A 15,469-nucleotide genomic window follows, 5' to 3' on the forward strand; every position below is an offset into this window, starting at 1 on the left:
CTTGCATACATCTGTGCGTGGTGGTCCTTGAAGCACTGACTCCAGCTGCAGTCCACTCTTTGTGAATCTCCCCCACATTTTTGAATGGGTTTTGTTTCACAATCCTCTCCAGGGTGCGGTTATCCTTATTGCTTGTACACTTTTTTCTACCACATCTTTTCCTTCCCTTCGCCTCTTTATTAATGTGCTTGGACACAGCTCTGTGAACAGCCAGCCTCTTTAGCAATGACCTTTTGTGTCTTGCCCTCCTTGTGCAAGGTGTCAATGGTTGTCTTTAGAACAGCTGTCAAGTCAGCAGTCTCCCCCATGATTGTGTAGCCTACAGAACTAGACTGAGAGACCATTTAAAGTCCTTTGCAGGTGTTTCGAGTTAATTAGCTGATTACAGTGTGGCACCAGGTGTCTTCAATATTGAACCTTTTCACAATATTCTAATTTTCTGACATACTGATTTTGGGGTTTTCATTAGTTGTCAGTTATAATTATCAAAATTAAAAGGAATGAACATATGAAATATATCAGTCTGTGCAGAATGAATGTATACATTATACAGTTTCACTTTTTGAATGGAATTACTGAAATCAACTTTTTGATGATATTCTAAATATATGACCAGCACCTGTATATTATTAAGTAGCAAATGAAGAGGACACTTTATTTTAACACACATTTTTATAATATACAAAAAGGTCATTCACAACAATAGCCTAGACATACAACAACCCTACTATATGAAATAAATTACAATAGGTCTATATGATGAAGATGTTATTATAAACATTGTTTTTTGTAAAACGTCCCACTGTGCTGTGCATGCAATATGAGATGATATTGTATACCCCCTTCACTCTGCTGCACTTGTCTGTGTTTTTGGTGACGTCTAGAGGACGTAAAATTTAAATCTGTTAATTTATCATCACTATAAATATTTCTGAAGAAGGCCCAGTAAAATGTCTTTAAAGCTGCAAAATGAACAAACCCGTATCCCGCATGCTTTCTCTATCTTGCAGGCTGTTAAATTGTGCTAATTGACACTTATTGATAGTCTGACGTGTTCTATTATATGTATGTCTAGTGTGTTCTACTCCGTTCTGTTGAGCTCACTTCTACACTCCCGTCTTGTCATTGGCGCACGAGAATGGGAAGTACGATGACGTCGACCAGTGAGATTAGAGGTTTATTCCGTAGGCTCGGTTCCGGAGTGGCCTGTTATTGTTTTCATTAGCAGGTGAAATAACGGTGAGTAAATGTGGTTCCGACAGAGCAGTTGTCTGTTTTGTGGCTAATGTAAACGGTATAAGGTGTGTGTGGACGATAGCGCGTCGCTTTTAACAAGTCGCCCGCTCCTGTGAATGTAAAAGTAGGCAGATCAAACCTCGGCTTGCGCTCTCTTTGCCAGCTCACGAAACACTCATAGACAGAAAACATCACACTATAACATAATAGGTCACAGAGATCGGCACTTTAGGGGCCTACATGTTGGAGACGGGCTTGTGCTGGCTTTAGGCATGGTGTTTACGTGTAAATAAACGGAGTTAACAGTATGGACGCGGGGGGAGGGGCTGCAGCAACCCCATAATATCAGGCATAATAAAATCCATCAGTTAAACGTATAGCCTAATGAGATATATATATATATATATATATATATATATATACAGGCTACATTTGTGAAATGTAGCCTGTTTGTTTATAATATTGAAACAACCTCATGTCCAATTCCGATTGCATGTCGGATCTATCACACGCGAACACATTGAGGTGTTTTCAGGAGTTTAGAGTGTCCCACTGAATGAAAGACATCAGGGCACTGGGTCAGACAACCCAGATAGTTCAATCCAGCCAGCTACAGCTAGGCCTAAATAAGGTAATTTATGTAAGTACTCTATTGCAGACTACACGACTTTCAACGTCGGCAGATCCATTAGTAACAGGATGTGTGGGGAGATGTGTGTCGTGGTGGTGGCGGATAATGTATGTGGTTTAGAAGTGGAGACACGACATAGGCTACAAACACTGATCATTGGATCATGAAGCCCAGTGTATCTGTATAATTGTCGCTACCCGTTTAAGAACACATGAACACGACAGCAGAGAGGGCAAGGAGGCTCCAGACTGTCCTGTTGCATTAACAAGTCAGCACAGACAGAGAGAGAAACCCTATACCGCTGTCCATCTGCCGCGATTCATCTCCATTTGTTCTTGAGTGTTACCTAAATAAGCACAAGATGGCGCTATATCTCACTTAAACATCCCGTTTATCAACAGGTCTCTCTCCAGTATAACAAAATGAACATGTATGCTGTGCCCAATCTGGAAATACCAGGCTGTCCACCAGGATTAGAATACCTGACTCAGGTAAGAAATACAACTATTTAAGTTATAGTTTTCCTTAAAAATGTTTAATGTAAGTAATATATGTCAGTACCACTGCCGATTCATTTGTTCGTCAAGGGCACAGGAAATGAGCAAGTATCACCTTCCCATTCGTCCTTAAATATGTAACATCTACATGCTTAGGATACAATATCACGAAGTAGTCCCGTGAAGAAGCAGGTAGCCTGTACTATAAAAATGTATCCGCCACCGCCATCCATCTTCTGTCTCTGTGGGCAACAACTTAAATCACTATGAAATACTGATTTATTTATTGCTGCCTTTTATCTTTCTTTTATAAACTTTCTTTGCAACAAATTTCATCAAACTAGTTTTAAAATATTTTTTAAAAATAGTTCACACCCGAATGATAAAATGGATAATAGAGATATTATAATGCTACAAAAGACAGGCCTTCTTCTTGGAAGACATTTTGACATGTCACCATTGGAAAAACACAGGTGCAAATAATCAAATTAATGATGGCTGAATTCCATTAAGCTGCTTTAGTTTCAGGGTCCTGCTATTTTGCATGCTGGCTGACTGGGACACTTAGAGCAGAGCCACCATTACAGTTATTTAATAACACCTTTGCTTTTTTGCTACAATGACACGTCAAAATGTCTGCTGTAAAAAAAAAAAGGTCCACTGGAAAGGGAGTTGCTGATTAGTCGATGCTGCTGTTGTCACCGTTCCGACAGCCCTCACTCCTGCAGATGGAAAGCCCAGAAACTGCACTTTACAATCTCTCTGTTGGGAGGTGCATTTATACACATCAGTGGTGAACATAATGTCCACAGAAAAACAATATACTGAACTGAAAAAAGAAGCGACTTCACTGCACATGTTTATAACTTGCACTACACCACTGGACTGGATTTTAACAGGTCAGTGGCCACACCGTCTTTTACTGGCCAGATGCAAAACCCCTCCAACTAAACTTACTCTGCCGTACTGCTGCATTTAAAAAACAAATATTTGCACATTTGAAGCTAATGTATGTGGTTATCTGGTTTTCTAGGTGGATCAGCTGCTCATCAAACAGAAAGTTGAGCTCGTTGAAGGTAAAGTATGAAAACACGCTTTGACTTGTGAGAAAATATATAATTTATGCTGCTAGGTCTGTTATGTAGAGGTGGGCTTTTGCAGGGTTTGTTTAGCAATGACATCCTTATACGTGTTGTCCATCCATGCAGCCCTTGTTGGTTTCGAAAGCAACAACAAGTATGAAGTACGTAACGCCATGGGCCAGAATGTGTTTTACGCTGTCGAGGAGAACGACTGCCTGAGTCGACAGTGTTGCGGTCCCATGCGCTCCTTCAATATCCATGTCCTCGACAATTTCGGACAAGAGGTCATCACAGTCACCAGGCCACTGAAGTGCATGTCTTGCTGCTTCCCTTGTTGTCTACAGGAGGTGAGTGAAACCACTTTTACACATGCTCACTTTGTCATATTTGATGTATGTTCACAACAATACACACAATTTCTTGTGAGGATATGACTACAAATCACACTTCGTTCTCCCACAATCCCACACAGCTGGAGGTGCAGTCTCCCCCCGGTAACACGGTGGGGTACGTTACGCAACAGTGGCACCCGTTCTCCCCAAAATTCATCGTTGCGAACGAGCACAATGAGCCTGTACTGAAGATCCACGGGCCCTTCTGTGGGTGGAGCTGCCTTCCAGATGTTGACTTTGAGGTGGGTTAATCTAAACACAGAAATCCACTAGGTTTCTGAAAACATAACATGACACGGTAACATTCTTGGCCTCTGGACATTTTTTTGTAAGGGATCCTCCTTGTGCTCTGAAGCAGGAAATATGTTTCCAATCAGAGTGGGCTGTAGCTTGGATGAAGCCATCGCACAGGCCGTGCTCTTGTGTGATACAGTGTGGCCATTGTTCCACAGCTCAGCTGGTTTTATTAGATTGAGCTGTGAAGGGGATTTGGGTCAGTGAGAGAGACCTTTTACCAGACCCAGAGGAGGGGTAACTGAAGCATGATATTACCATCCCCGTTCCTCTCTAGCTGCTTTGAAGTCATTACTGTGATACAAAACTCAAGTTACTGTGGCAGCGGGCGAAAAGATGAAACTGGATGGGATGAACTGTTCCATGATCTCTCTCCAATAAAACCAAACAAGTGTAGGGATTGATCTTTATCCCAACGCAACACATGTCAGCATTTATTCTCCCCTTCTAACTCTGTAGATTTTGACCATGGATGAAATCAGTAAGATCGGGAAAATCAGTAAGCAGTGGACAGGACTTCTGCGGGAAGCATTCACAGACTCGGACAACTTTGGTATCCAGTTCCCCATGGATCTGGATGTGAGAATGAAGGCAGTGATGATCGGTGCATGTTTTCTCATCGTAAGTAAAGGAATAAGCATTTTTTGTGTGTCTTAAGTTGGTAAACATCACGTAAGAAAAGAAACACGTTGACTTGTAAAGTTACAGTATCTCACAAAAGTGAGTACACCCCTCACATTTTTGTAAATCTTTGATTATATCTTTTCATGTGACAACACTGAAGAAATGAAACTTTGCTACAATGTAAAGTTGCGAGTGTACAGCTTGTATAACTGTAAATTTGCTGTCCACTCAAAACACATCACATTAATGCCTAAACTGCTGGCATCAAAAGTGAGTACACCCCTAAGTGAAAATGTCCAAATTGGGCCCAATTAGCCATTTTGCCTCTCCGGTGTCATGTGACTCGTTACAAGGTCTCAGGTGTGAATGGGGAGCAGGTGTGTTAAATTTGGTGTTGTAGCTCTCACACTCCCTCATACTGGTCACTGGAAGTTCAACATGGCACCCCATGGCAAAGAACTCTCTGAAGATCTGAACAAAAGAATGGTTGCTCTACATAAAGATGGCCTAGGCTATGAGAAGATTGCCAAGATCCTGAAACAGAGCTGCAGCGCGGTTGCCAAGACCATACAGCGGTTCAACAGGACAGGTTCCACTCTGAACAGGTCTCGCTATGGTCAACCAAAGAAGTTTAGCGCACATGCTCAGCGTCATATCCAGAGGTTGTCTTTGGGAAATAGATGTATGAGTGCTGCCTGCACTGCTGCAGAGGTTGAAGGAGTGGGGGTCTGCCTGGGTGTTATCCCAGAAGGAAGTGTCATCCAAAGATGATGCACAAGAAAGTCCACAAACAGTTTGCTGAAGACAAGCAGACGAAGGACATGGATTACTGTCCGAAAGGACCATGTCCTGTGGTCTGATGAGACCAAGATAAATTTATTTGGTTCAGATGGTGTCAAGCGTGTGTGGCGGCAACCTGGTGAGGAGTACCAAGTACAGTCAAGCATGGTGGTGGGAGCGTCATGGTCATGGTTGACTGCCAACATGTACTGTGACATACTAAAGCAGAGCATGATCCCCGCCCTTCGGAGACTGGACCGTAGGGCAGTATTCCAGCATAATAATGACCCCAAACACACCTCCAAGACTGCCTTGCTAAAGAAGCTGAGGGTAAAGGTGATGGATTGTCCAAGCATGTCTCCAGACCTAAACCCTATTGAGCATCTGTGAGGCATCTCAAACAGAAGGTGGAGTGCAAGGTCTAACATCCACCAGCCCCGTGATGTGAGCAGCAGAAGAGGACTCCAGTGGCAACCTGTAAAGCTCTGGTGAACTCCATGCCCAAGAGGGTTAAGGCAACGCTGGAAAATAATGGTGGCCACACAAAATATTGACACTTTTGTCCCAATTTGGACATTTTCACTTAGTGTACTCACTTTTGTTGCCAGCGGTTTAGAAATGAATGGCTGTGTGGCGTGTTATTTTCAGAATCAGTTTTATTTGCCAGGTATGTGCACACACACGAGGAATTTAACTTTGGATTGTACATTGCTCACGATGTGCTTACTCATACAATAACACAATAATAAAATCAGACACAGGCTACAGTATAGAGAACACAAATATACACACTATAAACAGAAACAAAAACAATATAGACATATTGAAAAATAGTGCAGTGTATTTTGGGGGTTATACAAGCAGTACACACTACTTTACATTGTAGCAAATTGTAATTTCTTCAGAGTTGATATAATCAAATATTTACAAATATGTGAGGGGTGTACGTACTTTTGTGAGAGTGTAAATTCCAGTAAATTTCTTTATTAGGATTATCTGAGAGCAAAATAAGAATACCTGATGCCAATGTGTATTACAGCTGTTATGGCTATTACAGATGCAGTAGCCTCACATGACCCAGCTTTCATGGGGGTGTGTTTTTTTTTGCTGGTATTTGGAAATTTCATGTACCACTTAGCCTACATTTTGTGGGAAATGTGACCTGAAACCACCCCGATCACCACAAATGCAAAACAGCTTGTCAGAGCTACTTTCTATAGTAGCATGAGTCACAATTGCTAAAATGCTTAAATACTAAAACGTCTGCGTGTTTTTCACAGATAATTATACTCTGGGTATTTTTAAACCTGGGCCCTATTTTCACATATTTTGGTGTAGAAATGACCAGTAGGTACAAAAACTTTTGGAATCCGTGCAATAGGTGGCTTTACCCAGCAGCCACAAACCAGCTGCAGTGGCGGCAGCTTATTCCTTCAGGACAATTGTGTCGATTAAAATTATGTCCACACAATTTTGCCACTGACAGGCTCAGACTGTAATACGAGGTGTCCACCTTCGTCTTCCTGGAACAACTCGCCTCTCACGAGATTTCAGGGCGAGACTTGTCCTTGAGCGAGATTTCTGTTTCTTGTTAAAAACAAAAGGGTGCCACCGGGAGTCACTCGTAGGGATCCTTTTCATGATGTTGTCAGGCACCTCTCATAACAGTCTGACCCTGTCAGTGGCAAAATTGTGTGGACATAATTTTGACAGACATAATTACCCTGAAGAAATAAGCTGCCGCCACTGCAGATGGTTCGTGGCTGCCGGCTGAAGCCACCTACTTTTCAAGATGACTTGTACCTACTAGTCATCTTGACACTAAAATATGTGACTACAGGGCCCAGTTTAAAACTACAAAAATCATCCTTTAAATCTATGTCTTAATGCTGCTGCTGCTTCTTCTTCTTTTTCTTCTTTCTATACAGGATTTCATGTTCTTTGAGACTACAAACTAGGAACCAAACAGGATATCCATGTATGCATACAACATTCCTGGAAGAACAAGGCCATAAAGCCATAATGATCAGTCCCAAATGCCCTAACATAGAACAACCTTCAAATGGATAGTAATAATAAATTACCAAATAGTACCTAAATGTTATGCGCATGAACAATGAAATAGAAGGTTTGTTTTAGTCTTAGCTGCTCAGGTTGGTTGTTTAAAACACTTTACCAGGCTCTGAATGCACAGTGCGGTGTTTTTAGACAATGTTTGTGAGAAAGTTTTAATTTGTGTTTACATTATGGTCGCAGAGCCAAAAACTTTAGTAGTTACAACAACAAAAAAATGAATAGAAGGATAACAACCATATATAAATAAATGAAAAGGGAACTCCATATACAGTGCTGTTATACAGTTATGAAAGAAAGATTGGTGTCAGCCAAATAGCACTTATTTGGTCATATTAATAGTCAAGATATTAATTTATATAGGACACTATGCTTGTAGCTATATTGTGAGGGCTGAAGGACTTGTGTAATGTAGTAGTTTGTAGTTCAGATATTCAGTGCTCTTATTTATTGATTTATATTTTGTCTGTTTAATAATGTCATCACAGAGCAAAGTGTGTGCACTGCTTTGTTTGTGTGTCTGTGTGCTATGAGTGTGCTTGTGTGTGTGTTTTAACTTAAACATAAACTATCACAGGATATAATATTTTCGATGCCATAACAATTCTGCATTGTCAACTTTGTAGTTGAAGTTATTTTGGGGGGGGGGGCTGATGGCCTTGATGTATTGTCCCAGTCTTGACCACAAGAGGGAGCTAGCTTTTCATTTAAGAAAAACCCAACACAGCCCACATGGACAAACTAAATCCATAGGTTTTTATTCAAATTAGTGTCTGATGACATTGTATATTTATGGACAAACTCAGGTTGATGCATGCTACTGTATTATAGTGTTGGCTACTGTTGGCTCGGGAATGACACACCTGCACCTGATACTATAAAGATAGAATCATATTATGGAGGAGGTGTTTGTACATTAAGTCATTTACATATCCATATTTTGCTTGCTTTTCCTGGTGTATCAACTTGAATTTTGATCCTTCTCACATAGCACATGGTGTGACAGCTCCACATGTGTATAAAAATGCAAAAGTTAAATACATGCAAAACTTTCATCTCCATCTGTTGGCTATTGATACTGATTCTGTGCACCATGCTTCATGGTAAAATTTAAATATGATTTAATGAGTATATCAGTCTGTGAAGGGATGGTATGAAGTAAAGTATTGTAGCAGACAAAGACATTACATCAACATTAGGGCTATTAAGAGCTCTTTTGTAGCATCACGATAAAAATGTACATCATCTGTTCTAGAAAACTGTAAAGAAACATCCAGCTTAAGTCATTTTTTTTTTTTTAACATTTATTATGTCTGAAGGCTTTTATTTTTCTAATAAGTGTTGAGTTCAATGTTTTATTCGGCCTTTAATATATTGATTCTTGTTTGTAGAATTACCTTAAGTGGATTTATCTCACCCATTTCTCACTTGATTTTAAGACTAAATACATGATACACTAAGTACTTAAGAACACTTTTGGCAGTCTATTCTTTTTTTCATGGCGAAAGTTGTTGAGAAACCATTAAGATTAGCCTGATGATTAGGTATGTCTTGTTTAGCTGAATGCATTAGTATAGTATAAGATGCTGGTGCTACATCCGCTGAAGGTTCTTTGATTGTGTTTAAAAGCCAAAAATTAAAGTCAGAATGTGATACTAAGGGAATTTAGCCACTCCCGTTTAGTTATATATTTAAAAAACAGTTAAAGTACTTATTCTTCTACTTTTGCACTAATACTGTGAACTAATAAACCATTTCATCGTGCAATTAATGCAAACAAACTCTGTGAGCTAAGCTTAAATTGTGCAAATAGTCCATGGAAACACTTCAATAAAAAATGAATATTGTGACGTGTGCAGTTATTTTGATGTTTGGGTTATGGTTATGAAATGTGAATGCCATTTTATTTATTTGCTGCAAAAGAAAATCTGGTTTGCAGAGTAATTGATTGGACTGATTATGTCAAACAAATGTCAATGAGCAATAACATGAAGAGGGAACACTTCATTTTCTCCCTTTTCAAAGTATCTATTAACCTGAAGGTGTTAACTTTGGGTGTAATCTAAAGATCTCTAAAAACTGCCTTTTTAAAGCTAAATCACACCTCGATGAAAACGAGCTACTTTGGAGTAAAGAGCAAGGCGTGAATAAAGAGTTACGCTTAACCCTTGCTGTGTGGTTTGAAACAGCTCATACTGTATTTCTTCACAAACTGTTACGTCTTCGGAACAATAGCCTGCCCACAGGTCTCTTACATTAAAATTTTCACATGAATACACTGCACAGGCTTTCTGAAAAACTGAATTTCTGTGAGTCATGGGAAATATCTTCTTTTTTTTTTTGATAATGATAGTTTTCACAAAATAATTTGTAGTTTTTTTGGCATGACTTTCTGGAATATATGACACAGCACTCAGTGCTATAGTTCATTAAGCTGTGGTTGGAAAACAATGTGAACTGTGGTGGCATGTAATAGAGGTGCCAGTGACGACATGGATAGGGATGATGTCTTATTTCATTTTCTAGTGATCATGGGAACATTTTTAGTCATGCTAACAGCATGTCTCTATGGATGCAGTGTCGGTCTTTTCGTTGGTCTGTCTTTTCGTTGGTCCACCACTTGAAATTGGAAATGTCTCAGCAACTACATGTAATTTGGTCTATATATCCATGGTGCCCAGTGGATAAAGCCAACTTATTTTGGTGATTGTCTGACTTTTCCACTTGCGCAACCAGCAGGTAAAAGTTTTTACTTATCATGTGAAACATCTATGGATTGCCACATACAGTTATGTTTCCCTTTGGAACTGTAATAACTTTGGTAATCCCTTCACTTTCTTTCTAGCACCACCATTAGGTCCAAATTTCTGATTTGTTCAATCCTTTAATAATTAAAGTATACCAAAAACGAATGGCATTCCCATCAACCTCAGCTGTACTGTGTTTGGTGGACATTTTCACTTAGGGGTGTACTCACTTTTGTTGCCAGTGGTTTAGACATTAATGGCTGTGTGATCGGTCATTCTGAGGGGACAGCAAAGTTACACTGTTATACAAGCTGTACACTCACTACTTTACATTGTAGCAAAGAGTCATTTCTTCAGTGTTGTCACATGAATAGATATAATCAAATATTTACAAAAATGTGAGGGGTGTACTCACTTTTGTGAGATACATGTGTAAGCAAATGTTAGTGTGCGAACATGCCAAACCAACATGGTGTAATGTGGAAAACATACCTGCTAAACATCCGCATACTAGCATTGTGTGTGTTAGCATGTTGACATAAGCATTTAGCTCAAAGCCCTGCTGTGCCGACTAAAGCTTCAATAAGCCACAATGGCCGTAAACTGTCATGAGTTTCTTATTTTGTTCTATCTTCAAGATGACAACATTTTGAAATAATGAGATAAAAAAGCTATTTCCTGAGTTACTGTCTAACTTGCAAAAATAAATTTATAAGCTAGCAGTGTTTTGGTACTATGCCTTCATCAGGTAAAAAAAACAAACTATTTTTCATAACATGAAATGGCTATTTTTTCTTCGTGAATTAATATGCACATTATGATATGATATGAGAGTCACGGGACACTGCTTGATTTTTATTCCACTAACTGCAGAAGTTAATTAGAATCCACCAAGTATTGCCTTATTACTCAGCTACTTACCTAAGGCATAAAACACAAAGTTTCAGCTACATTTTCCCTCGTTTCCTCTGTGTCTTGACCACCATTTCTATAGGTGCTGTGGTGAATTGCTGTTCTAATTTTGGTCATTCCACACTCTAACCTTTGAACTCAGAGACCACAAATTTCAATTAACTTCACTGAGAACTTTCCCTAACTCAGACTCAGTACAGAAACAACAGTGGTCTGCAATGATTAATGTTCAACTCTGCAGTGCTTTTTTTCTTTCTGAGTGGACTGTGGAGACTTCCTTAGAAATCTCCCTCTCTAGTGGTATTGTGTAACAGGATGTTCATTTCTAGATTCATAGGAATTGTGCTGTAAGACAATATGTTACCAAGAAAATCTCTACATTTGGTATGAATTAAGCATCCAGACCACACATTAAGTGATGTCACTGCAGCAGTGATTTGCTGGCTTCGATGTCCCACACTGGAAAAAAGCGCAGATGTTTCCTCCTATGTGGTGTTCTTTTTTGTGCACCATCCTATTTTACTGATATCCCTTATAATTAATCATCAAATATCAAAGCTTAGTAGTCCATAAAATGTGTAATCATCTAGTGTGACACGTCTTTACAAATTAATAATTAGTTTGGTTACACAAGTGAATTTTAAGTCTGGGAGTCAGGAGATGCAAACAAACAATAATGCAAACAACATTAACATGCTTTGCCTCTGTGATTGAAGCAGACATGTCAGTGGGGGCAACTAGCCAGCTATGTGTTGTAATGTGTTTACACTACTGACAAATTCAGCAGCTGCTGACTGAGGTTCTTCTATTGTTTGTTTCATTGAACTGCTGGGTTGAAGTATTTGGTGAAAGACCCTAAATCAATTTAAAATGACTTTATGATGGCTGACTGGAAATTATGTTTAAACTCTGTTTCTGGCCAACAAAGAATGAAAAAAATATACTACTGATTACTTTTGGAGCCCAAAGCACAATGAGAACTAAAAAGAGTTTAGTTTGCTCCCTACAGACAGCATACAGTATCTGGAATTTCTGGTATTTGCGTGACAAACAAATGGTTAAAGCAACATCTGTGCAAACACAGCCTAGGAAAACACCATATACACAACTGGGGGGAAAGAGAGCAGATAATATAAAATGGAGGATGGTTATTTACATTTACCCTGGCATTCCTAAGAACAAATCAAAGACTGGAGACATTTTAGAATTCACTAACACTGTCTCCTAAAAGTGCAAGCACAATTTTTTTTTTAATCAACAGACTGAAATGACAAAAGAAAGCATCACAGTTTTAGTTAAGTATTAAGCAAACACAGAATTGATGTGTGAAAAGCTTTGTCCTTTTACAATATTAAACCAAAATCTAACCTTTAGTTAAGTGTTTAAGCAGCTAGACCTTTTTATATATGTCACCACCCACTGCAACCCTCCTCCCTGTGACTTCTGGGCAATATAAAGATGTCACCCTTCCTGGACTGGGAAAACTGTTGTCAGTGAATGGAGTTCAGGCAACAATTACGTTTTCACTGAACTGTATTTGGCAAAGCAAACTAGTAGAGTTTAAAATATTTTCCAAGGCAATAAGGCGGCACTGGGAGGACAGGACTAATGCAACGTTGAATCTTCTCCTCCTCAAACCTACTCCTGGCACGTTTTTGGAGCCTTGTGGTTTTAACATGGCCGCCTAATGATGACATGAAAATGAAAGGCCAGCAAAAGAGCTGTGTTATTTATGTGTGTAATTTCCAAGGAGCACTGCCCCAAAGCCCCAGCCTATACAGTGAAAATTCAAATTAAGAGGACTGAAAATCACACAGGTTTGACAATTGAAAACAAATGTACATTTAATATAATTTGCTACTCAAATCTTTACGGTGAGATCGGGCTTGTAGTCTGAGACAGTGGATGAAAGACCGCCCATGATCAAAGTGAATTAATCCATGTTAAACCTCTTTCCACTTTCATTGCCATATTAAATATGTACTTGCTGTGCTTTTTAAAGTTCTTTGTTCTTAGATTAAATGCGCTGTTGATAAAACCCCCTTCTCTTGCCCCTCTCCCAGCAACCCCTAGAGTACACCCCTGGCCAATGGATGCCCTGCGGCCTCATAAGTGGCACCAACGTAGACAGAGCTGAGCCGGTGGATGACATAAAGATACATTCTCATGAAGACGAGCTGACTGGGGGAAAGGAGTGCTGCCCTTTCCATTGATCTGGACTAGTAATTAAACTGTCTGTGGAGTGATCAAAGCATCTGGGTTAAAAATAATACCCATTCTTTTACAATTGTGGTGCAATTGTGGGTTCTCAGGCAGGGTTTAGGGGACCAAGTGACTCACCAGTGCAATTGCAAAACCATCCAGTTGTACCACCAAAAGAGGGTTACGTCAAAAATAGACAGAAAGGAAAAAGAAATACAAGGTGTGTCCCAACCAGTTAGGTGATTTCAGCTTAGATGTTGCCTAAAGCAGTATACTGACATAAATGAAAGGGACAGTACTGATGGATGGATGGGACAGTACATTGTCTTTTATAACATTAATACTAGTCATAAAAAAAATCAGTGAATGAATGGACAAACAATTTAAGCTGTATTTTCCTGTGTCCCTTTTCTCATTGAGTTTGCTTTTTACTCATTGGAATTTCTAGTTCTATGGTCAAAATTGGGCATCTCCTTTACAGTCTGCCTCTGTAATGAATCATCTGTTTCTTCTTTCAGCTTGATGAAATTTAAACAGTGCCTGTAAACCCGCTGTCTCCACAACAGTGCCCAAAATAGAGGATGGCCTAGTGGCATCAGGAAGCTGCAACACTGTTTAGTCTTTTACTAATGCAAGCGCAGTAGAGGCATGGCGTGTTTTATTTGGCACTGAAAGAAGCCAAAATGAAAAAGCAGGCTCAAGAGCACACCAACCTGTGCTGTTAAAAGGTACCGCACAGTCTCCACTCACGTTTAAGGTTGATAAACAGCTATATTTAGCTGTACGGCCATGTGTGCTGCATTCCTAAGTCTGCTACCTTCTACTGATACCCAGGCAGATACAGAGTGGGGATAATTATGCGCAGGTATGCCTCGTTGTCCTGATGAGCTCCTGGCTCTCTGCTCCATCCTCACCCCACTTACCACAGCAGTCTCCCGGCTCCTGCATTCTGTATCTGCCAATTTTGTGTAATTAAAGGTAATTTTCTCACCCACACCACATGTTTCCTGAATTTAAATATGCCATCAGTGCCACTGCTACCACCATGAGCACTCCAAACGTGTCACATTGCTGCAAAACCTGAATTAAAAAGGGGAAAGACTATGGACGGCCTTGTATGTCTTATAGGCTCCACAGTATATCACATCAACCAGGTACAGGACTCTGATGGGATATTACACTGCTAATATAACTTCTGGACGTAATCAGGGCGTAATCAAATCCAGAGGACATTTCTATGGCCATTCCTAATGTTTGGTGGGTGTTCAGCCAGAGAACTGAGGCAAGACATAGCTCACTCCCTATTGCACGCTGGCACACTGCCAAGATCCTGCATGAGGTTCTTTACCGCAAACAATTAGATTTTCCAGCTGCAGAGTTCCCTCACCAGCCCACAGGGTAAAACTCCCTGATATCTGTCAATGACCTGTTAGTGCAAGGGTGTGTAGTAGTTTAGTGTAGGGACGATAACCCTTTTTTGGTTCATGGTGTTTCTATTTGAGAGACAGTTGGACAGCAAGATTGAGCAGAATGGTTAATTTTCTCATCACACGCCCATTTCCATAAATGTGCCTGCCCAGCGCTCAACTAGCTGAATTACAGTAAAAAGAATGGCTGAGGTCCAAGTCAAGTGTGTTGATATTTCTGTCATGGCTTTACATATTCAGGGTTTATCAGGGCTTCACTGGAAAGAAGGAATTTATCTCATAAAAAAAAGTTTGGCTGCTACTCCCTCTGCATTGAAAACCATGAACCCGGTGATGTCATTAAGTAAAACAATCTGGGCGCTGGCAGTCATCTCAACTGCCATGAAATGTGTTTGCCAGACAGGAATGACCCGAGCCGGGGGGCATTTCTGTTACTCCTAATAAGTAATGAGAGACACAAATGAGACAAAGCATCGGTTTCAAGGTCAGCTAAGAAACTGGGAGACACAGATACAAAGTGACAGTAAATGGAAGCTGGATTTAATGTTTGCTTTCTGTTTTCCTCTTCAGTT

General features: G+C 40.0%; 1 protein-coding gene across 2 annotated transcripts; it reads left to right on the plus strand.

Annotated features, from left to right (window-relative positions):
* The first annotated feature begins 1,154 nt into the window (after positions 1-1,154).
* Positions 1,155-9,456, plus strand: si:ch73-206p6.1 (phospholipid scramblase 1). Of its 2 annotated transcripts, XM_038729102.1 has the most exons (7): positions 1,155-1,239; positions 2,269-2,358; positions 3,398-3,440; positions 3,573-3,793; positions 3,919-4,080; positions 4,592-4,753; positions 7,465-9,456. In XM_038729102.1, the coding sequence occupies exons 2-7, from the start codon at positions 2,290-2,292 to the stop codon at positions 7,492-7,494; spliced, it is 687 nt and encodes a 228-aa protein (XP_038585030.1). In that variant the 5' UTR covers positions 1,155-1,239; positions 2,269-2,289; the 3' UTR covers positions 7,495-9,456. The 2 variants fall into 2 exon arrangements, with proteins under 2 accessions (XP_038585030.1, XP_038585037.1); XM_038729109.1 differs by lacking the exons at positions 1,155-1,239; positions 2,269-2,358 and adding an exon at positions 3,022-3,263.
* The last annotated feature ends 6,013 nt before the right edge of the window (positions 9,457-15,469 follow it).

The sequence above is a fragment of the Micropterus salmoides genome, unplaced genomic scaffold (assembly GCF_014851395.1).
Source record: "Micropterus salmoides isolate LMB-PRFRI ecotype aquatic unplaced genomic scaffold, ASM1485139v1 Ms_hic_scaffold_1, whole genome shotgun sequence".
In the NCBI taxonomy this organism is placed as follows: Eukaryota; Metazoa; Chordata; class Actinopteri; order Centrarchiformes; family Centrarchidae; genus Micropterus; species Micropterus salmoides.

Coding starts and splice junctions, on each gene's coding strand:
- si:ch73-206p6.1 (XM_038729102.1), top strand. CDS start 2,290: ATGAACATGTATGCTGTGCCCAATCTGGAAATACCAGGCTGTCCACCA. Junction 2,359..3,397: donor GATTAGAATACCTGACTCAG/GTAAGAAATACA, acceptor CTGGTTTTCTAG/GTGGATCAGCTGCTCATCAA. Junction 4,081..4,591: donor TTCCAGATGTTGACTTTGAG/GTGGGTTAATCT, acceptor CTAACTCTGTAG/ATTTTGACCATGGATGAAAT.